This window comes from Aulonocara sp. 'chitande type north' Nkhata Bay, linkage group LG14 (genome assembly GCF_057382095.1).
Source record: "Aulonocara sp. 'chitande type north' Nkhata Bay isolate Kocher_YH1m ecotype deep benthic linkage group LG14, A_spYH_male_GT1.1, whole genome shotgun sequence".
Lineage (NCBI taxonomy): Eukaryota > Metazoa > Chordata > Actinopteri > Cichliformes > Cichlidae > Aulonocara > Aulonocara sp. 'chitande type north' Nkhata Bay.
Genome location: NC_141357.1, coordinates 28,814,082 through 28,838,814, shown reverse-complemented (window position 1 = coordinate 28,838,814; position 24,733 = coordinate 28,814,082). Strand labels below are relative to the sequence as shown.

Here is a 24,733-nt window from a genome sequence, read left to right as displayed (position 1 = left end):
TAAGTACTGAATATTATGTCACTTATTTATGTGGAAATGTTTAATAACGAAGAACATTAAACATTACTGTTGGCCACATGTCGGCAAAGTTATGTGACATTAGTGACGTTTGTACTAACTTGGTTTTAAAGCCTTTACTTTAAAATATACTCCATTCAATAGCTGAGCTTAATCTTACAGAGAATGATCAAAGCTCATGTAGAAACAAACAAACAAATGAACAAAAGATTTTTTCCTTCATTTCTGTCAAACAAAGCTATGACACGTTTCCAGTGGTTAGTATCATGGTTGCTAGGCAACCTGGGCAGCGCAATGGAGGCTTTTTTTAAAAAACTTTATTGACAAACAACAGTATCACCGCAACGGAGGCTAGACCGTCCCATTACACAAGCCTCGCACTTCCAGCCTTAGCGGTCTTTGAGTACGCAGCCCTTGAGGATCGTTGAGGCTGCGTACTTTAAGGCTGCAGACCCTGAATTGGGATACAGCCAATGTTGGATGTGCCACGCAATGCTCAATTACATGGGTGGGAACTAGTGTGTTAGCGCAGTTAGCTCGTTAACGTGTTGGCCGTCTAGCCCCACGCACAGGGCGATCAGGGGTAGCTCGTTAACGGAGATTTGCCGTGTTGTGGCGTTAACGTCATTTCAATGAGATTAACGCTGACAGCACTAGTGGGAACACAACAAATATGACTGCACATTTACGCCGACATCATCCTAGTGCAAAGACAAGTGGAAGCAGACAAAAACAACAAGCATGCATGCTACAAACTTTACCCGAGTCATTTAGACAGCCGTTAGCACATGATTCTCCTTATGGGGACCTGATATGTTTAATATTGTGGCGAGCTCAGGCAAGGAGGAGACGGAGGTGTCGTTTGGTCTTGCTTCCTGTGAGGTAGCCAGGGAGCACAGCCGTTTATTGACATCTGCAGAAGAACACTGCCGCTAGCTAACTGCTCAGCGCGGCAACCGCACAGCAACAACAACAACACACAGGGCGCCTTCTGACCCCGGAAGGACACACCGTCGCAGCGAGAGGGCGTCACCCGTCACTATGGCAACATAAACAAAACATAACTGTACAAACCGAACCCCGAACAGCCCTGACCCGCTACAATATGCTGCTGAGAATATAGCCCAGAAGAAGCGTATAGTATAGCTTTTATTTTGGAAAGCGAGACGCTGACAGCACTAGTGGGAATACAACAAATATGACTGCATATTTACGCCGACATCATCCTAGTGCAAAGACAAGTGGAAGCAGACAAAAACAACAAGCATGCATGCTACAAACTTTACCCGAGTCATTTAGACAGCCGTTAGCACATGATTCTCCTTATGGGGACCTGATATGTTTAATATGCTGCTGAGAATATAGCCCAGAAGAAGCGTATAATATAGCTTTTATTTTGGAAAGAGCCATTTCTCTGTAATAAACTCTCTTTTCCAAAGATGACTGATTCCTCAATCAGATACAGGGCTTGCAAAATCGCTAGCCTGACGTCCCGGGGCTAGCGATTTTTCCAGTTGGGCTACCAAAATCTATCTCTGCCCTGCCCATCGGACTATTGTAGGAAGGAAAAATATATGTCAATGCTTTTGCATTCTTTCGGAAATGTAGCTGGGTAATTATGTCATTGGCATCGGTGAGCCACTGTCAATATGTGACATATTGAAATTGAATTTGCGCTTGTTTTTTGCTTTCACTTTGCAATCACGGGAACTGTGTATAGAGAGCGACAGCACTGATTGGTGAGTGATGATAATTTGCGCACCAATTCCTCTGACATCGTCTTATCAATCGTTAGCTTACTATGCAAACATGACAAGTGAAATCTCCCGCAGCAAGCTTAAACATATGAGAGGTTGATCGCGCAGAGAATCGCTGACCGTTATGTGTGTGTGTGTAAAAGCAGCAGGATATATATTTTAGTTCTGCTGAGCCAAATAAGACAGGTCAGGGTGAAGAAGTGACAGCCAAAGAAAAGCTTACCACAAAACGGAAAAGTTATGACAAATCAGACTATAAGGCAAAAAGAAAGTGCAGCTTTATGGTTTCATGGACAAAAGAATTTCTGCGGCTGCAATATGATGAGCTATATAACCAGGGCTGCACATAAGTGGTCCACAGGTGCGCATTCGCTGTCAAACCCCCCCCCCAAAAAAAAAACGTGCACAAGATATGAAGTTGCAACGCGTGTTTGCATACATAACATTTTCTGGAGGAGGACAGAAAGTTGTTTAGAACTCTTAAAGATGTCGAAGAAGCTCCTTTAAGCAGTTACTTTGGTGTTCCTCCACCTCCAAAAAAATGTCAGAAGGAGTCCGAACCACAAAAGAAGCAAGGAAAAGTGGTTGCAGGAGGTGAGCTGGCTTCAAACAAATGATGAACGCACAGAGATGTGGTGCGGAATGTGCCGTGAAAATCCCACTCTAGCGGACAAAAACAGTGCTTTTTATATGGACGCAAACGCGCGTTGCAACTTCTGATCTGGTGCGCGTCTTTTATTTTGACAGCGAATGCGCACATGCGGACCACTTATGTGCACCTGTGTAAATAACATAATGTTCTGCTTGGTGTGTTGTTGGTTTTCTCTCGATTTCTGAGTCGACAAGCGCCTTTGTTACTGGGACCAGTAATTTTAAGAAAGGCCCCCATTAGAACCCATGAGAAATGCAAGAAATGCATTATTGCTCAGTCTGCAATATCTTTCCCAGAACAAACACCAATTGGATGGATGGATGGATGGATACTAAAAATAAACCTGAAAAATCGGTTTAGAACAGCGTACTATGTTGCAAAGAGTGAACTACCACTGGCAAAATTTAGCAGTCTTTGCAAACTTCAAAAAATAAATGGCCTAGATCTTGGTTCCACTTGTCTCTTACCCGTGACTTCAGTGGAAATTTCAAATTCAGGATCTGACACAGACTGATTCATGTCCTACACAGTTCTTACAAGTTCATAGAAATTTCTGTTCAATTAGAACCAAGTATTTGAGTTGATGATTGTAATTTTTATACAATGTTGTAATTTGTTTTTCAACAATTTTTTGATTAATGTTTTGTTTCCTTTACAATATTCTACTTTAATGTATAATATTGTAAAGGAAACAAAACATCAATCAAAAAATTGCTCTCTTTTTTATTCGGGCTACTTAAATTTATTTTGGGCTACCAAAAACTGAAGAGTCCCTGCCCGAAGGGCTACTGGGGATTTTGACATTTTGCGAGCCCTGAGATATATTTATTTTTTAATTACTTTTGTTTCAGCAACATTACATTTAAAAACTGTACTTTTGAGTTAAAATATATATTTATAATTTTAATAAATAACAAATTAAACCGTGACACCAAAGTATCGAACCGAACCGAACCGAACCGTGAATTTTGTGTATCGTTGCACCCCTAGTAAATATGTGTGGTTTTTTTCCCTACAGGTTCTCACATTTATTCTACAAGCGCTCACATTTTGCAATTCATTTAACTTCATAGGCTCTACCATAAAATAACAACAAAAATCGATAAAAAATGAAACTCTAGTTGGAATAAGATGAACTGAAGACGGGAATAAAACCTATATAGGGAGTGCAGAATTATTAGGCAAGTTGTATTTTTGAGGAATAATTTTATTATTGAACAACAACCATGTTCTCAATGAACCCAAAAAACTCATTAATATCAAAGCTGAATGTTTTTGGAAGTAGTTTTTAGTTTGTTTTTAGTTTTAGCTATTTTAGGGGGATATCTGTGTGTGCAGGTGACTATTACTGTGCATAATTATTAGGCAACTTAACAAAAAACAAATATATACCCATTTCAATTACTTATTTTTACCAGTGAAACCAATATAACATCTCCACATTCACAAATATACATTTCTGACATTCAAAAACAAAACAAAAACAAATCAGCGACCAACATAGCCACCTTTCTCTGCAAGGACACTCAAAAGCCTGCCATCCATGGATCCTGTCAGTGTTTTGATCTGTTCACCATCAACATTGCGTGCAGCAGCAACCACAGCCTCCCAGACACTGTTCAGAGAGGTGTACTGTTTTCCCTCCTTGTAAATCTCACATTTGATGATGGACCACAGGTTCTCAATGGGGTTCAGATCAGGTGAACAAGGAGGCCATGTCATTAGTTTTTCTTCTTTTATACCCTTTCTTGCCAGCCACGCTGTGGAGTACTTGGACGCGTGTGATGGAGCATTGTCCTGCATGGAAATCATGTTTTTCTTGAAGGATGCAGACTTCTTCCTGTACCACTGCTTGAAGAAGGTGTCTTCCAGAAACTGGCAGTAGGACTGGGAGTTGAGCTTGACTCCATCCTCAACCCGAAAAGGCCCCACAAGCTCATCTTTGATGATACCAGCCCAAACCAGTACTCCACCTCCACCTTGCTGGCGTCTGAGTCGGACTGGAGCTCTCTGCCCTTTACCAATCCAGCCACGGGCCCATCCATCTGGCCCATCAAGACTCACTCTCATTTCATCAGTCCATAAAACCTTAGAAAAACCAGTCTTGAGATATTTCTTGGCCCAGTCTTGACGTTTCAGCTTGTGTGTCTTGTTCAGTGGTGGTCGTCTTTCAGCCTTTCTTACCTTGGCCATGTCTCTGAGTATTGCACACCTTGTGCTTTTGGGCACTCCAGTGATGTTGCAGCTCTGAAATATGGCCAAACTGGTGGCAAGTGGCATCTTGGCAGCTGCACGCTTGACTTTTCTCAGTTCATGGGCAGTTATTTTGCACCTTGGTTTTTCCACACGCTTCTTGCGACCCTGTTGACTATTTTGAATGAAACGCTTGATTGTTCGATGCTCATGCTTCAGAAGCTTTGCAATTTTGAGACTGCTGCATCCCTCTGCAAGATATCTCACTATTTTTGACTTTTCTGAGCCTGTCAAGTCCTTCTTTTGACCCATTTTGCCGAAGGAAAGGACGTTGCCTAATAATTATGCACACCTGATATAGGGTGTTGATGTCATTAGACCACACCCCTTCTCATTACAGAGATGCACATCACCTAATATGCTTAATTGGTAGTAGGCTTTCGAGCCTATAAAGTGTGTGTGTTAGTCCCCATAGGGAAATAGTTCCTCTGCATTTAACCCATTCACCCAGTGAAGCAGTGGGCAGCCACCAATGCAGCGCCCGGAGAGCAGTGTGTAGGGACGGTACCTTGCTCAGGGGTACCTCAGGGTAGCCGTTCAGTGGAGTCGAACCCCCGACCTTCCGATCATGGGGCCACCACTCTACCTAATGAGCTATCCCTGCCCCTGCCCCTATACAGCTTGGAGTAAGACAACATGCATGAAGAGGATGATGTGGACAAAATACTCATTTGCCTAATAATTCTGCACTCCCTGTATAAATGATAAACAAAAGCTGGGACTCGAAAACAAAGAGCGATACTGAAAAAGAACTCGAATCAGCAATCAAAATACAAAAACTGGAATAACAATGAAACTCAAACACGAGTTCACAAGAAAAAGAACAAAAGAACAGAACCATAGGACTGTGACATTTAGGCGTTTTTGTTTTGCAGTTTTTACTCAGTTGGGGACCGATAATGAAAGATTGCTCTCCACAGCAAACTAAAGATTAAATCCCACTCGTTGTGGTCCTAGATAGAATCGGGTGTTAGATAACAATCCTGTTTTTGAATCGTTGTGTCATCCCCAGTACATATCCTTTAAAAAAAAATTGCCATAAGTAAAAACAATGTCCAGTAATGCGAACTGCAAAGATTTGAGTAGTTATCTGTTAAAAGACTGCATTTTCAAACAAATCCAGGACCCCACATGCTCATCACCACACAAATGTGTTTATGTAACACAACATTGAAGTTATATTTTAAACTGGTAGACTTCATTTAAAACACCCCTAAAATACTGAACAGTTACATTTTTCCCTTCTCATCTAGAAATGTCTTTTCTTCCCACATATATTCACATAACACAGACCTGTGACACAGAAAATTTGGCAATCAGATGCCCGGCACTGATAAGTACAGAGTATGTGTCAGATTTCTTCATCATCTTCCTAACAGACCGAATGTGGACTATTCTTTGCCTCGACTGCGGGGATTCGTTAACCACAGCTGATTCTCCCCCATGTTTCTGAGAGCCGCAGTTAATCTGTATTCTGCTGCAGTTGCTCATCCTTCTCAAACCAAACAGGCAACATGGGACTTCATCTGCTGGCATATTTATAGCCATCCAACAGCAGAGAAAGGGCTAACGTGAGCATAACAAGCTGTGAAACAAACTGAAAATTCTGGATAATGACTTTGACACATCACGGCCATTTGAAGATACTGAATAGAGGCAGGCATCCACAATGTCCACAGATGTTTATCTGTAATGTTAATGTTTATGTTTGGCACAAGTAGAAGTAAACTGATAGAAGAAACTGTGAAGGGTATGCTGTATCTGAAGTGCCGATCAAAGACCAGCCCAGACACGATGTGTTCTGATTAGCATTTGCTCTCAGGAGAGAAAGAGAGATAGAGATGTAATGGTGGGTTTGTAGTTGCCATTCTACTTTCATAAAAAATGGCTTCGGTAATAGGATAATCATTACTCTCAAGAGATAAAAAAGTTTTATAGTATAGGTCAAAGCAGAAAACATCAAGGGAGCATTCTCAAACAAAGAGATGAGCCTTTAGCTGTTTTTCTTTTGCTGCTGTTGTTCAGCTTGTCAGAGAATATTCTCAGGTAGAAGCTCTGTTACATTCAGCGTCAATCTCCTTTTGTCCTGAATCTTTTATAGCTGTTAAGATAAATGTGCTAATGAACAGAGCTGATAGGCCTTTGCCTCTCTGCTGTCTGAATTAATAATCATATGATGCTTTTTCTTTTAGGGTCTGTGAGAGAAAACTGTTATGTTTGGGATGTCTAGTGAAACGAGGTCTCTGGGATCTTCAGTATTAAGACAGAACAAATAGGAAAATGCAGTGTAGAGCCTTGCTGGGGGAAACAAGGAACTCAACCTGATAAATTATTCTACTTGTCCGCAGGAACCAAGAGCAAGATGCTTTCTGGCTCCCAAAGCTAATGCCAAATACAGTCTAATAAATTGATTCAAACCCACAAAGTGTGGAACAAGCTTTTCGTCTGTTATCACACTTATACATAGTGCTTGTCTTTGGTTTTGCTTTATAAAATGCAAAGCAAGTCAATACACAGCGAGAACCTGGCTTATTAGGCAAATAGCAGCATTGATTTAAAGATTCAGACCAGTCAATTGTTGTAATCAAAGCATTTCCTTTCTTCTTCCCTCTCCATTTGTTCTTGTATTTCCCCTTTCCCCCCTCCCTCTATAGCAGACAGTATCCAAAGTCATCCAAATGTGTTTTTGGAAGGTGAGCAAACTCACGGAGGGCCGACTTCGCAGCAGTCCTCTGAGACCGACACTGAAGGAGGAGGAGAAGAGGGGGGGCGTAGAGCCAGTGTGACCAGTGTGGAAAGTGAAATGTCGATTTGCTCCATGGGCCAACTTGGAAACACCATCGCTAACAGTGAGTGGGAGGAAAACAAAGAGACAGAAAGGCCACGCCGTCGTCTTCCATTTGTCTTCTGGAGATTAATTCAAGTTGATGAGCTTTCACAGCTTTTAAAGTGACCTCAGTTCCCCCATCTAAGTATGAGGATGTGTGTTTATGTTTCAGTTTCCAGTAGTTGGTGGGGCTCCAAGAGGCTGGACTATGCTCTGTACTGCCCTGATGTGCTGACTGCGTTTCCAACAGTGGCTCTGCCTCACCTTTTTCACGCCTCCTACTGGGAGTCCACTGACGTGGCAGCTTTTGTTCTTCGGCAGGTGAGAGAGCCTTACTAATAACAGTATTGTTTTCTCCACAGCATATTTAATAAACTAGTGTTCTCGAAAATGGCTGTTTTTGCAGCTCAAATTGAAGACTAACTAAATCCTGCAGCTCACTTATACCCTTAATCACAGCTTTGATCTGGACATGATCACTAGATGAGGTATGCTTTTTGTTTTCGTTGGATTCTTTGAACTTCTGATGATATTTTCAATCTTATTTTCACTCATTCCCTGCAAATGATGAAATATAAATTGCCTATTGCCTATATAAATAAAGAACCACCATCATTTTTTAAAAATACAAACACATCCACCTATCCATCCTCGTTCTGTCTATGTACACACTTACTGTTTCCAAAGGAAATTAGATGGTAAATTGCTGCCAGTTCCTTTTCAAATCATTGCATTCTGTTTTTATTCGCGACTCTTTTTTGGAATTGTGGTTGTATTATATCATAATATGTAAAATGACAGAGGCTGTACTTTCTTTTTACCTAACTGTATTTAAATATCTAAAAGCGTCATCCACTGGACTCTTTCTGAGAGATAGACCAAAAACAAGTTCAGCTCTCTAAAGCAGTTCAATATAGCAACAAAAACAACGATAAAGGTGTGGGAGGTAGGACATGGAGATAATGAGCCGAGGTGTCAAGTTGGAAACAGTGTATCTTAACATTATAAGAATAAACTGTGGCGTTTTTAGACTCATGCACTGGCATTTCATGCAGTGTGCTTAAAACAATAAACTGTCCTGTTCTCTACATAACAGGACAAAAGAGAAAGAGTTTATTAATGTAAAACATTTCATACAATGTGTAATTCAAAGAGCATACAATGACTTGACCTATTTGTCACACTAGGAGATAGTCCATCCATCCGTTTTCTTAACCACTCATCCAATTCAGGGTCACGTGGATCGCCTGAATACTATCCCGGCCGTAACAGGCCAAGAGGAGGGCTGCACCCTGGAGAGGTCACCTGTCTATCACAAGGCTAATTCAGAACGCAGAGAATAGTTCACGCTCAGACTAGCAGAGATGAAGAAAAAGGTTCAGCTGTACTGTAAATGGGAGCATGCTTCACTGTAATTGAATGGATGGCATGTGAGGAACTCAGCCATTTGAGTTTGATCTGATTCCAAAAGTCCACAACAACCACAACCAGTCAAACTTCACATTTTTGTCCAGACATGAAACTCTGTTCAGCATATGTTGTAGATGCTGCCTAACTTTTCAGCTGTCAGCATGAAATCATGAAATAGGACTCTCTAAAGGACTCTTTTACACACATGCACACACACACATGATGTGCAAAACATGGCAAAGTTACACTTGACGTGCTTGATCTTATGTGAAGCTGTTCAGGATTCATCTGACCCATCACAGCTGAGCCTCTGACAAACTGAAACCCTTTTATCAAGCTTGCTCTTTGATATGACAAAAATATGGACATGTCTGATTTTGTGGTTTAGTCTGCTTTATAAATAAATTCAATAAGCGTATGACTGAAATCTACAAAAGTTTGAAAATGTATGTGTGCTGCCAACTCTTTGGTTAGGATTTCAAAAGTCTGCAAATATGTTCTCAGCTTAGGCTCAGCTGTAGTCATTTCCATATTACCATCCTCAACTTTAATTAGTCATACGGACCCATCATTTGGTCAGGAGAGTCTTAACATGCTGGCAGTATATATTTCTAGCAGTAAAGCTGAAATTAAGCAATGAACCTTGACAAGGTTTATGCCACATTTTGCCCACTGAACTGCCCATAAAAATATTATGGGCAGTTCAGCTTTAACCTATGATAACAAGGACAAGGAGAATCTGTAACTCCTCAGACACCAATGAACACTATGCCAGTAAATACATTTGAAAAACATCTTTTTAATCACATTATTTCTTATGAAAAACTTCTAGAAACACTGGCACTCTTTTAAAACAGATGATTAGAAAGCAGAGCTTCCATAGGGAAAAGAAATCTTTTCGTGTTGGCTCGATCTGCTGTGTGTTGCCTTTGTGAGACAGTGGAGACGATTTAGAGATGCACAAAGTAAACAAAGCTCTATTGAAGTCATTAGGAATTTAATAAACCTTGGCGTACAGCATCATTTGTGCTGCAGAATATTTACGATTTGTAACAGAATGTAAAAGTTGTGTGAAAAGTCATTTGTCAGACTTTCTGTTGCTGTCTTTATGGAAACTCTCTCTTGATGTTTAGGCCACCTGGTCAAAAATGATAAGCAGAGCCTCAGTCAAGCAATATGCAGTAATTCTCTACAAAACTGTGAATTAGAAACACGATGAACCTCTTTTAAGGCTTTAGATGCACTGTTCGTCAGTATATCAGCTAACAGTAATGCCACCATCACAGTAGTGGCATTACTGTTAAACAAACCTGTGTTATCTTATGGAAATGCCTGTTCTTATTTTAAATATTTTTGTATTCATTAACAGCTCATGCGATGTGACTGCATAAAGGCAAAGGAAGCAGACAACTTGGACTCGGCTCCTTTCTCACCCTCTGGTCCCCGTGAGAAGTGGCTTAGAAGGAGGACACATGTCAAACTAAGGGTAAAAAATTAAAATTCCCCTTTTTTTGGATGTATATAACTTAATACCAGATTAACGTGATGTTCAGTGTTTTGGGAATCAAGAATTGGCTGACTAAAAAGATGATCCTAGAGTCTAGTTAAAAGGCTTTTTCAGCTGTGGCTGACACTGGCAAAGACTGTAGACGTGTAGAGTGGCAGGCAGGGTTGGCAAGCTTTCGAATCAATCAGCAGACAGAGTTGACACAGGTTTGGCTGGATCACACAGGAAACCTAGGGCGCAAAGATAGCAGGTTAGCAAACTAGCGATCAGAGCAAGCGTTTGGGAAACGAGAAAGGCTCCTCTCTACCACAACAATTGAACGAACAATCTGCGAGCTAGTGTATATATACTGCAGGGTGTTGATTAGGTGATGAGCCTCAGGTTTGCCAGCCAGAAATCTGGTGGTTAAGAGATTGGCTGTGCCTTTAAGGCATGGACCAACGATGGCATGTTGATCCAAATTAAAAAAGAAAAATTAAATGCCTTTGTTTGCAACAACTGGGTTCGATTGCAAGATGCAGATGAAGTGACATAAAAAGGGTGTAAAAGTTCTAAGTAGACAAAATCTGATTTCAGTCATCTTTCCCTAATTTGTAACATGCACTTAATCAGGGTTAAAATACGGGTATTACAGACGGCTGAAGCTGTAGTAGTTAAGTCTTTGGCCTCCATGAATGATCTGAAGCTGGAAAAATCTTAAAATACTCCCACACATTCACCTTGAATCACTGATGCAGGCAGACGCATACAATTGCTCGATGTTCCTGAACCCTGCCGAGTAGAATAATCAAGGTCACATTGCTATCCCTTTTCTAAAAACACAAAATTAGTGCCTGCTTGCTTTTCATGTGGCTATAAATAGAACCGAATAGCCATGGAAACATAACTATATTTGAGTTTGAAGGTTTTCTTTTTCTCGGTGTCGACTTGTTCATGCCTCACCTCAGCTAAGTGATGTGATTCTTATGTTAGTGCTCAAAGCAGTTGCCCCCGTCCTGGATACGAGTCGGTACGTGTAGATTTAAAGCAGCCCCATGCCGATTCAGTCCGGGCACAGCCAGATGATCTGTTGCAGGGCGATGCTATTCGGAGAGATTTGGCAACTATTTCAAAGGTTTCTTGCTGTGGTAAGAGGCCTTTGTCACAGCTGGAGAGGGACCACTACTGTGGCAGTTGTTTCGTGTGTTGCTTCTCGTGTGTTGCTCTTTAACAGGCAGGTGTCTGACTCACTAACTCGTGTCCTCCATAGTTTTGTCTGTAAGTTGATGGTGTCATTAGCCACAAGTTGCTTGTTCGTATTGTTTATACATATACCACACAGAGTTCATGACACAAAAAATAAATCTATGCTGAGCCATGTGATGCACTCAAGTCACATAGCTGCAGGCTGGGATCTTGTTAAACTGTATGCTGGTGCATGTACACGCACAGGTATGCACATATATATTTACATGTTCTCTCTCTGCATTGCCATCACAGGATGAGTAAGTGACGCCTCTTGCTGGCAGACAATTAACTGTTGACAAAGCTAATGCGGGATAGCAGCTGGAAACATTGAACTTCGTTGTTAGATGTCACATCCTTTAAATCAATTATCATTAGCCGATGTGGTGAGACGGTAAAGCACAACAACAACATGGTTGATCACATTAGCATTTAGCTGTATTTGTCATGTGCAGATGCTCCATTATCTTTCACTGAGTGTTGTCAATAAACAACAGAACATTTTCAAGTAAATGAAATGTCATCTGAGCCTCTTAATCCTGATGAAACAACCCCAGTAAACAACGATTGAGTTAATAAATTTATCGTTGCTGCTGCTTTTGTTTGCGCGTGTGGCTGTACACCTGTGATATTTTATTTATAGAAGTTGGCCCCTTTGATAATTTATTTTGATCAATTATTGTTACAGTGTACAAACATAAATCCAAAATTGAAATACTAGCTTCGTGAGGCTGATAAAACTTGCACTGTATGCTGTTAAAATTCTTCAGTATAACGTTGAGGTTGCAGAAATGACAGAGACGTTAGGGAGGGAAAATTACAGTTTCTGTCATGGTGACCCACAACAGAGTCTGTGAATTATACATTAGCGCGCTCATAATATGCTATTAAAATGCAACCATCTCAGCAAGAAGAGATTTAGGGATTAGTGTTCCACTGCTGGCACACTTGGAGGTACTCACTGAATAGTGCAATATGGAGAATAGAACATGACAAGGAAGCTTAATAGGGAGTTAGCATGCTTTTCTGTAAGGTCCCACAGTGCACTCTTCAGCAGTATTTGGCTGGACTTGGAAATTTGGAAAAACAGGGCATGAAAGCAGGAAATTTATGGCTATTTTTAATCTCATTCCCTCTGATTGTGTTTGTCTCAAAGGCTTGTAAAGACAGGCCATGTACAGACAAAAGTGACGACTGATTTTGGTGGACGTTCACAATAGTTCAGGTGCTTTAGATGTTCTGTTTCTTATACATTATACATTACCATCAGGAAGGCATCTGTTCATAAATTCACTTTGCAGAGCTTAATCATATCCCCGGACAATAAACCCTTAATCATAAAGAAATCCTCAGCTACAGGTGGAGCAAGGTGTCCTGCAACAAATGATGAGGCAGACTTACTCTTGTGGAGTCATCTCAGATTACATGACAGAGAATCAAGAAATCTTAAATCCACAGAAGACGTTCCCTTAGATACAGCACAAACCTTGAAAAACGAATAGTTATGTCTATAACTTCTGTTCCCTGAAGGAGAGGAACGAGATACAACACATAAGTATGGGATATCACGCCCTCGCGTGTCCTGGCTGAAGAAACCTTTAATCACGCCTTTAAGGCAGATGACGTGTGATGACAAGCGCACGGCCCCGCCTGCACAAGTAGCCGCTGTCATCACAGTCATCCCTCAGTTCGATAGCCGCTCTTCACCAAGCCAAACTGCTCAGTGGGGCCACCTTGTGTTGTACCTCATTCCTCTCCTTCAGGTAACAGAAGTTATAGACATAACTATTCGTTCCCTTTCAGTCGATTCACTCGGTACAACACATAAGTATGGGACATATATACACGCCCCACAGAGCAGCCACCGAACCGGAATCAGACCACCACATCCTTAGTGAGTGGTAGACCCAGCAGAAAGGACAGCATGAGCCACCGAAGGGGCTGTAACGTCCAACCGATAAAACCGCACAAAAGTGTGCGGTGATGCCCAACTAGCTGCCGCACAAATATCAGCTACAGGCACCTCTTTAAAAAGAGCCCATGAGGTTGCCATCCCCCTGGTGGAATGAGCTCTCACCCCGTTTAGATATATTTTTTATGCAATAATATCCTTTAAATTTTTTAATTTGAACTCTGACACTGATTCTTTTTTCTGTTACTTCTAATCACATTTCAGCATGAGTCATAAAATTTACTCCAGGGTAGCGCGCCAGAGACAAACTGTTGTTGCCGTAAAGGCTTACGTGTTACATTTGTGTCCTGAATAATGGAGGTAGTTCTTGTCACTAACTGCAGAACGTCACAGCAAACCACAGGGTGAATGATGTCATTGCCACCGAGGATGGACCCCAGACTCTGGTTGGTCGCTTCATGTATGGCCCCTTGGATATGGTCACTCTGACTGGAGAAAAGGTGAAAAACAGCGATATGATTTATGTTGATGCGTGTGCGTTTCTTTGTTAGGCTGGCATTAATCAATTAATCGCATGTGTTATACCCCTGCCCCTCTCAGGTGGATATCCTGCTCATGACACAGCCTCAGTCGGGCCGCTGGGTGCACTTTGACACAGAGGTGACCAACAGCAGTGGCAGAGTCACATACACAATACCTAAGACCAAGAAGCTTGGCCTAGGAGTATATCCCATTAAAATGGTAGTCAAGTAAGCATCCATGTGGCATTCCCTTTACAAAGTGCTGTATTATCAAATAAGATGTAGAAAGAAGAGAAAGATTTCATTTATTTATGCTCTGTGTTGGAGTATGAGCTCCTTGCTGGATAATGCTGCATAAATAGTGGCCTTGAAGGGAGTAACAACTAAGTTCTCATTTTTTTAAATATGTAGTTTCTCCTTTTTTCAATCCACAGGGGGGATCAGACTAGTGCAGAGGCCTACCTGACTGTGTTACCAAGGGGCATGGAGTGTGTTGTGTTCAGCATTGATGGCTCTTTTGCTGCCAGTGTGTCAATCATGGGCAGCGACCCCAAGGTCCGTCCCGGAGCTGTCGATGTGGTCAGGTAACTGATTACCCTTTTTGATTATACATGCGTGTGGTTGTATGTCTACATGTAAATCTTGAGAAGGTGGAAGGGTTCACAGGAAAATACAAATTCAGTAGTCAATACGCGTGCTTTGTTGGAGCTCTCAGTGTTTTAAGGATTTATGCGCATCCTCTCTGTGATAATACCACCATGATACAATTATTCACTTTGATGTGTGCTTGATTTTATGCATTCACATCCAGGCATTGGCAGGACTTGGGATATTTGATCATCTACATCACAGGCCGTCCTGATATGCAGAAACAGCGTGTGGTGTCCTGGCTCTCGCAGCACAATTTCCCCCACGGGATGATCTTTTTTTCTGAGGGCTTAGTTCATGACCCACTGCGACAAAAGACCATCTTCCTCAGGAACCTCATCCAGGAGGTAAATCCTGACATTAACATAGGCATTAACATATACAGCAAATAAGACCTTTTGGTCCAAGCCGTACAGTGAGATCTTTCTCACTCTCTCACTCACAATTTTGTAGCTTTGGGATGTGCTGAATCAAAATGTCACACGTGTGTGACTGGTTATTTTCTCTTTCACCAGTGTCACATTAAGATCAACTCTGCCTATGGCTCCATGAAGGACATTTCTGTTTACAACATGCTAGGCCTCAGCCCCTCACAAATTTATATTGTTGGCAGACCTTCGAAGAAGTACCAAAATCAGTGCCAGGTAGTTCAATTTACATTTATGTACTTTGATCTTCTCACTTCTCCTTGTCAGATTTTCTAACTCTTTGCCTGTGTGGTATGTGTAGTTCCTGAGCGAAGGTTATGCAGCGCACCTCTCCACTCTTCAGTTTGGGCACAGAGCCAGACCTAAGAAATCTCCTTCAGTTCGCATGGTCTTAAGGAAAGGTTCATTCGGTCTCTCAGCGAAGCCTGACTTTCTGTGTAAACGAACCCACCTGCGCAGGACCATGTCAGTCCAACAACCTGACCCCCCGTGCACACCCAACCCTAAGCCTGAGCGAGCCCAGAGCCAACCAGAATCGGATAAGGATCATGGTGGTGGGGGAGGCGGAGGAGGAGGAGGGCAAGGGCAAGGACAAGGTGCTTGGGGACGAGCCTCCATGCATCGCGGAGATACAACTCCCTGACAAGAGACAAGAGATGAAAGGATTGCTGGAGGACAGAAGAGGAGAACAAAGGGGTCTTAGTGTCCAGGGCCAAGGTGACATCTTATTCCATATTCCAGGTTATAACATTGCAATTTGTTGTTTGCTTTTTTCTTATAGTTTTTTGCAATTTTGCTAGTATAGGACAGTATATACGATTCTGAGACCTATTATAAGGAGTTATATCCTGGACAAGCTACAGGTTGAACAAAACAAATTATTGCCCCATATTGTGTAGTATATTACTGCCCTTTGCAGATTATAGACTTTCCTTTATAGACTTGGTTCAGTATTCCATGCATATTTGCTGAAATGGAAACACAGTTTTCTTAGGAAATTGAGGGATTATTATGCATAATCTTGCTAACGTGCAGTGGTTAGGTGCAGCAGAGTGTGTCTGAGAAATAACACAGACAAATGAGGCACAGGTCTCTTAGACTGATCCGTCCAGAGCTAGAAAAACAGAATGGAATGATTTACAAATCTCATAAAGCCATATGAGACTCTCATACACCTTATAACGTAAACAAAAGGAAAAAACAGAAGGAAAACTGTTAGCCTATCCATCTTGAATAGGGAACATTTGGAATAATACGTGACATAGAGAAAACCTTTCACCTCTGGGTTGGTCGACTCTGTTGTCTCAGATATACAAACCCAATTCTGAAAAAGTTGCAACGCTGTGTAAAATGTAAATAAAAGAGCGCAATAATTTGGAAATCTCAAAATAGAACATAGAAAATATATTTGACAAAATAATAATAATGGATTGGATTTATATAGCGCTTTTCAAGGGACCCAAAGCGCTTTACAATACCACTATTCATTCACTCTCACATTCATACACTGGTGGAGGCAGCTACAGTTGTAGCCACAGCTGCCCTGGGGCAGACTGACAGAAGCGAGGCTGCCATATTGCGCCATCGGCCCCTCTGGCCAACACCAGTAGGCGGTAGGGTAAAGTGTCTTGCCCAGGGACACAACGACCAGGACAGAGAGCCCTGGGATCGAACCGGCGACCTTCCGGTTACAGATGCGATTCCCAACCCCCTGAGCCACGGTCGCCCAAAATAAGAAAAATAAAAGCTCATTTTGAATTTTTAATAACAGGAACTTTCAGACTATGTCTTTTTTAAGGGAAGGCCTTGCATATTTCAGCAAGACCGTGCAGCCCTTTCACCAAATGAAAACATTTGGAGCATCATGTAAAGGAAAATATGACAAACAAAGCCCAGAACTGTTGAGCAGCTGTAATCTAACATTGGATAAGACTGGGAGAGTGCTCCTCTCTTAAAAGACCAGCAGGTAGTCTCCTCAGTTCCCAGGCTGTTGTTAAAAGAAGAGGGAATGCTATACAGTGACAAATATGGCCTGGACCCAAATGTTTTTTGCAATATGTTGCTCCATCAAATTCAAAACAAGCCACTATGTTTCTTATATAGTAATTTATTTCAGTTTAAACATTTATTTTGTGAAATTCAGTATCGGTTTGTGACATTTACAAATCATTGCATTTTTGTTTTTATTTTGAGTTTTTCCACAGTGTCCAAGCTTTTCAAAATACAGCATTTTAGTTGTCTGTGTTATCAAATCACAACAAAGGAGTACTTGGCAGATTAGTGTTGTTTTTTTAAAACGTTCATGAGAAGAACATTAAGAAAAACATTGTTAGATCTGAAAGCAGAAAGAGTTCAATATTTGCACCATTAGTCCAACCTAAAACTGAACATCAGTCGAGTGTTCAGCAGCACAACAGTGGCATGCATTGGTCCCCCAATTTTTATTATTTAGTGTAGATTAAAGCCAGTCTCTTTGTATCACTTTGTGAGAGTTAATTGTGGCCCTGTCATTTTGTGCAAAATGGAAAATCAGTGTTGTGTGTTCTGCAAAGCAAACATTTTCACACACTTTCTAACTGTAGGCAGGCTCTTTCAGACAGCCTATGATCAGGCTGCTGTAATACGCCTCCTCATGTTACGTCTGCGAAGTAATGTTTTATTTACTGTCACATTAATCCTCATTGAATAATGTAAGTTTTCACCTTTTACTTCCCTGCATTGTGTGTTAATCTTAACAGCGCGAGGCTCTGCAAAGCCATGACGCAAACCCAGATTGATTTTGTTCACTTCTGTTGAGCTCCAGCAAAGTCAATAAGCGTCCACCTTGATTAAATGATGTTCTGTGCTGTATCTGATCTGACTTGCAGTCTTCATGTTTTTAGTCAGAGAGCCATTTTGAATTTAAATGCATAAATAAGTCTAAGAGCACAAAATTAGGGAAAAATGAACAACGGGGGAATAATCGTTCTCTTTTTCTCAATACCACATATTCCTGTGGCAACCAGAGTAATGGGTGCTATTATTAGCAGCAGTTCCCTAGCAGAACTGAATGGAGATCTGGCCATGATAATGATTATGCAAGCTCAACTGCAATGTCTGTTAATGCTTGAAATCCACTCATATATTGATTTAGAAATGTTGTCTGTGTAATTTGAGTTGTGCAAATGGGAAATTAGAACTGCGTTACAGTAAAACTCTAACTCTCCTTCCTCTCATTTAACAGCGTCACCTCTGCCTACTCTATGTGTACTTTGGTTCCTCCTGTTCTTTACCTCCTGCTTGGCCCTGTACACTTCGCCACCTGTTCGGTCCTTTTCCTGACCTGCTCGGTGGAAAAGGTCACTCGGTCTTCTTAAATGTGAACCAGCTGCCGAGGACGGCAGCAATTTTTGTCAACGTTTGTGTCAAGCTTCAGTTATGTCTCACTGTCAAACCTAAGAATGTAATTAAAAGTGTTACTGTACACACATATTTATGAACACACACATGCTCCAGAGGATGAAAAACGATGATTGTGGCTACCTTGAAGCTATTATGACCCTTTTCCAGCCTTAGCAGCTGATTAACAGATGCTGCACGTACCACGGTCCTATTCAGACTGCTGTGCTGAGAGGTGGTCACGCTGAATGACTTCTGCACTGACTCCACTGATGTAAATACTCAACACACATTATCCCAGTGTGGGCCTCTGGACACAGAATCACTGTGACATTTCAGTTCAATCTCTGCAATCCAGAGCGCCAAACACCCAACCTCTCTGAACTCCTGCCTCTGCCTCTATTTTATTCACACTGTTGGATGTTTCCCCTCACGTTGTGGTTGGCTTAGTACTAGTTCAACCCCACCCCCATCCCCCACCGCCCTCCCCTTCAACCAGTCAGGCAGAACATGCCACCTGACAGCTGCCTCAGACCTGGTCCGCAGCCGCTGAAGTACTGTGGTGTGCACGGCTCGACCCCCGAGGTTGCATTTGCACTACACAGCAGTGACTCTCGATTTAGCTGCAGTTCGAGCTTCAGAAACAAAGAGATGCATTTTGGTGTATTTGTACTTCTTGTCACTGCTTGTTGGTTACTGTAACTACTGAACGACTGAATAAATAGTTCATAGAAAAGTGTTAATTTTACCGAAAATGTTTTCTGATTGATAGACACAGCCGTGAAAAGGTGATCAAAACATGTTTGCCTAAATCATTACAGTGAAAGCATAATTAGCATGGCAAGTATTGATTGGTAGTTGACTGATAGTTGCAGTGCACTTTTTCAGGGTTTAAATACCTCCACACTCTTCGCAGTCAAATTCAGAATTTTAACTAGTTAAATATTTGCTGCTTAAATATTTCAACATTGCTTCTTCATGTCACTAAAAAGTAACACGACAAAGAACATGGAAAAATAACTTTTATCTCAAACGTATTTTATCATTTACACTGTGTCATTCTCACTTTGGATAGCATCAAACTATACAAGACATGCAGACTTAGTAATCATGGTAATAAGTGCTAAAAGTGACAAGATTATATAAATTATTATGTATAGAAGTTGTTATATCTGAATAAAAAAAACTTTAAATATGTCCTCTTATTTTCAAACATTCAAACAAAAAACATGGTGCGTTGGTTTAACTAACTGACTTATAAAGTCTGTAACTGCTTTGCAAGTAGAGGTCACTGCAGAACACAAATGGGCCACAACCGCTGGCCATCCCCCAGCTGTTAGGCAATGTCAGATTAGAGTTAGTTAGAGACAACATGTGTGGCTCCAGCCAACCACAACAAATGCTCATGGCACAGCCACTTCAGTTGATAAGTGCACACATTGTGCTGTGCTGAGTCTCATTCTTGTATCTGAAAGTGTAAAAATTAAACCAAGTTCTCTCTGAAATATTTAATCCCAATATTTCAATACAATGTTAGCTGTGTAGCTCGCAGAATTGTATAATAGACACAATCCCTGTCGGTTCTACCAGGATGCCCTTGTGTCCATTTATTACAGCTGCCCTGGAACCAATAGATTTGTGATAAAATCAGATGCCGTCTTGTGCACTTGAGGTTGAATTGAGTCTTATTGTGGTCATGTTTAAAAATCTGTGCAAGTTGAACATATTTTTCTATGAGCAAATATTGTAAATAGAAATATTTTCGATGTATGTTTTTGAATTTTGGGTTGTTTTACTTGTAGAATTGTTGATTTTTGCCTTAAACTGTATTTGATGTTGTGTAGGAATACAAAATAATTTGTTTTGTCAAAGTATTGAGTTTTATTGTTACTTCATGACAATGTGCATTCTATCTAGTTGATCAGATACAGTATATATGTGTGTGTGTGTGTGTGTGTGTGTGTGTGTGTGTGTGTGTGTGTGTGTGTGTGTGTGTGGATGTGTGTATGAGTGTGTGAGTTTAGTGGCATTTGTTGTATAGTTGTACTTACTGAGAACATGAAGACAGCTACGATAAGTAAACGCCTCTGCAGAGAAAAATCAGACCAGTGTTAATATATCTGCACGATCCAACTGCAGCTCAATACTGCCGATTTTTCAGAAGGGAGCATGTATTTTTTATAATGCTGAGATTAAGCAGGGCATCAGGGGGATACTTGGTTGAGGTTTTAAATGCTTACCTTGAAAGTAAAAAAAACATATGAGCTCTTTGGGTGTCTTGTTTTAACTTAAAACCTGCATGGAGCGGAACACGAAAGCCAGGTTGGATCTATTCTTGACTCCTCTGCCTTTGACGGTCCATTAGTTGATTAAGTGATCACTAATAAGTATGTATGATTCCCTGAAGTTCAGCCCCGTCATTACAGTGCACCAATTAGCATTAGCTGGTAACTGTATATTATCCCAGATTCAATGCTGAATTACTCAGTTTTGTTTTGTATTTAAACAGTTCATATTAAAGCATACCAATCATTCCAGTCAATGTGCACACAGTTATCAAAGTGAATCAAAGTGTACAAAACATGCGTTTTATTTTGATGTACAAAGAATATACTGAAGGATATACTGAAAATCTAGTTGGAATTTCACCACAACAGTGTTAGTAAATGGCAAATAATAATCTAATGGTTAGATGGTGGCTGTTCTGAGATTGATTGGATGCTGTAAGCAATAACTATCAGTTGCCACGTTTGAGGTAACACAAGCATGACAATGTCATGTAACAGCAAAGTATTTAATGTTAAAAGGTGGGGAATGATGATTCGTGGACATGCTGTAATGATACTACACAGTGAGCAAGATCCAAATCAGTAAATTTATAATAAATATCTAAAGAGCGAAAATACTCTTACCTGTATGGTCCATACTCTCATCGACAGAGAATTGTTAATAAAGAGTGAAGTTAGTTTCCATTTTTCCAGTAAAATGTTAAAAAGTTTTTAGTTAATTAAAAAAATGTTTTTGAGAAAAAACACAAAAGAGGGAGCATCGTATTACTAACCTCTCACTAAGTGCTAATTAATGCTGTCAAATTAGTATTCTCCAAATTATGTCTTGGGTACTGACCTAATTTGCCATTTATTAACAATCTGTATGACTATAGTCAGTTATTCAACTTGGTGTTACAGCTTCTTTTAAAGAAAATAGCTCTTGTTTATTCTGAAGTCTTAGTTTTTTACATTGCCCTCTTGACCAAAGAGGGGGAAAAACTCCTGGTTTCAGTGCTGCAACGTTTGTTGTTTTGTACATATCCCCTGTGATGATGATGAACATGTTATTGTGTTTACTGGACTAAGTCCATCTTTCATTAGTGCATAAATAAAGATATTTCACAGTGGATATTTCACTTTGCTGCAGGAGTGTCTTATTATATATTCCACATCCCCCTTATCTCTGGAGACGGAGGGTGAATCACCTCCGATAAGCTTCTTCAAGGTCAGGTGCTTTACTGAAGGGCATCAGAGCTGAGTGCAGATCTTATTATCGCTTATTTTATATTTGTAAGGCTTGCTTCAAGTCAAACTTTTAAATCTCATTCAAACTTATTTTCGTTAACTTTCTAAACAACATGAATCAGTGTAATTCAGCCTACATCATGCTGAATATTTATGCAATACTCGCATTTATTTGTAATAAGCTGTGGACTTTATTCTACCCCACACAATGGTTACAGCTTAGTCAATAATTTGCTGACTTTTTACACTGTGGCAGATTTTGTTGACTGCATCTAAAGCCAAAATTGAACTTTTTTTTTGTCAATATTTCTATTCATTTTTTTCTTTTATTATTTTTTAACAAATCAGCAATAGCACAGAACAAGGAAATACAATGAGAAAAAACAGGACAAGGTGAAAACAGGATAAAAGGAGAATTTTTATTGTATTTCGAATGGAAGACAAACAGCACGTCTGACAACAATAGCCACAACATCTTGTATAGACACAATATAAATACGTAACACAGAAACACACGCTCACACAGAGCATATTATTTTTTTCCCATTCAAAAATGTTAACACACGATTCCAGGATTTCTCAAATTTATTATGTCTGTTATTGTTGAGAAGTCTTACCCTCTCCAGATGTAACACATATTTCTCCCTTCCAAAACTCAAATGCAGTCCTTTTTTCCGCTACTGTAGTATTAAATCTTTTGCTATGATATTCCAAACAGAATTGAAATCCATTCATACTTGTTTACAGGTTTTAAATAGCTGGTCACCCCAAAGATAGCTGTAAATGCATCAGAATGGTAAATGAATCCCAGCTCTTCCCAAATACTTCACAGTAACAGCAAAACAATGGTTAGTTTTTCACATGTTCAGAAATAGTGGGTCAAGTTACCCATGAAAGATATGCATCTGTCTTCACTTGTTCCATATTTTGTCATGTATATATCTTATTCCAAAAAAAAAAGTATTCACTTTTATTTTTATTTTCTTTGACACTTAAAATCTCTTGCACATCCTATTTCCACCAACCATCTGTTAGATGTTTCTACAACAGTTCATTGGACATCATTTGGAAAAACACACCTGTCTATATAAAGTCCCATTGTTGACAGTGCACATCAGAGCACAAACCAATCCATGAAATCAAAGGGATTATCTGCGACCTCTGAAGCCTCCATCATTCGTAAATGGAAGCAGTTTGGAACCACCAGGACTCTTTGTAAAGCTGACCACCCAACCAATCTGGGCTGTTAGGATAGAAGGGCATTAGTCAGGGAGGTGACCAAGAAACTGTTTACCTTGACAGAGCACATGTAAAATGGCTGGACACAAAATTCAAAGGTAAGATACTAGTGGGGAATATCCCTAATGTTGCAGGTTTCTACTGAAGCAAGGCACCATGTGAAGTTATTGAAATAATTAGAGCACACCATTAGAATGTAGCTACAAAATTTCATTAATGTATCAAGTTCACTGTATCCAGTAGTTATTTCACTAAAGACAACAGATGTGAACCTGATGGACAGCCAAAATCTAACGAATAATAGTTTTAAAGTTTTAGTGAACCAAATGATAGACAACTGATCAATAATATAGGATTAATATTGAAATGTAATATGTACAGATCCTATCTGCCATGACATATTATAGAAAAGACTTGTTTTAATATTTGTCATACAGGTCATATACAGTTACACAAATACAATAACCATGCCTAAATGTTAGCTACACATACAAATTACTGCACTTTATCTGTCCAATCTAGTGTAAGCTACCATTTCTGCATAGCTGAATTGAGGTAACCTATCATGAAGTAATTTCAATTATATTAATGTCAGAGCTCACTTAGTGAGAGGTTGAATGTCGTTGTTTAAACAAATATTTCAGAAATACCACATGAACTCAGTTTTCCAGTTCAACAAACCCTGAAAACATTAATAATTTAATCAAATTTTCGAACTGCTTTGATCAAACTGAAGGCAATGAGGACAGTTACGGGGATATGTAAGCTCATTATTAAATGTTTTATTTCACCTCAGACATTTGGCATAATGAGCTGGAGCTGTGATTCTCAAAGCCACATTTAAGCCTCATTAGTAACATATGGTCTGGGAAAACAGGCAAGAAATTCACCCATTGAAAAGAAGAACTACTGCTCCCTTATTCCAAGATCTACGATCCACATAAAAGAAAATTAAAGTGAGCTACAGAAAGTATGACTGAACCTTGGCAAATGTTTCTGGCTCACAGGCCTCTTAATCTGTGTCCTTATGCTCTCAGTTCAGCAAAAAAAACAACAAAAACAACAACAACAAAAAATAAGCATTCTGATATGAATATATTGCTAAAAATACCCTGCATATGTTGTCATATACATTTGTCTTATGTCATATATATTTTGGGGGGTCCTCTATGACTACAGTGATAAAAAAAAAATGCAGAAAATGATTTCTTAAAGTTATGGCTACTAAAGGTACATCTACGAGCTATTGAATTATGGAGAGTACCCAATTATTTTCTGTCTTTTTCCCATAAATATATTTATCAAAAATCTGTTACTGCATAACGGATAATCGACAATATGTTAACATGAATATATATATAAGAGCCTAACCAGAGATGGGAGATACAAAATAGCTTCAGCTAGGGACACTTTACATGAAATGGTTTGCCTTGCATCTCCCTGT

General features: G+C 40.1%; 1 protein-coding gene across 3 annotated transcripts in view; it reads left to right on the top strand.

Annotated features, from left to right (window-relative positions):
• Nucleotides 1-19,017, top strand: part of pitpnm3 (PITPNM family member 3) — a 108,625-nt gene extending 89,608 nt beyond the window's left edge. For 2 of the 3 annotated variants that reach the window (XM_086261921.1, XM_086261920.1), the window contains exons 11-20: nt 7,335-7,529; nt 7,680-7,828; nt 10,287-10,403; nt 13,944-14,060; nt 14,161-14,309; nt 14,516-14,665; nt 14,893-15,076; nt 15,245-15,373; nt 15,459-15,874; nt 18,381-19,017. In XM_086261921.1, the coding sequence (XP_086118047.1) occupies nt 7,335-7,529; nt 7,680-7,828; nt 10,287-10,403; nt 13,944-14,060; nt 14,161-14,309; nt 14,516-14,665; nt 14,893-15,076; nt 15,245-15,373; nt 15,459-15,800 (1,532 nt within the window). In that variant the 3' untranslated portion in view covers nt 15,801-15,874; nt 18,381-19,017. The remainder of the gene's footprint in view (nt 1-7,334; nt 7,530-7,679; nt 7,829-10,286; nt 10,404-13,943; nt 14,061-14,160; nt 14,310-14,515; nt 14,666-14,892; nt 15,077-15,244; nt 15,374-15,458; nt 15,875-18,380) is intronic. The other variant, XM_086261922.1, reaches the window with a different exon arrangement.
• The last annotated feature ends 5,716 nt before the right edge of the window (nt 19,018-24,733 follow it).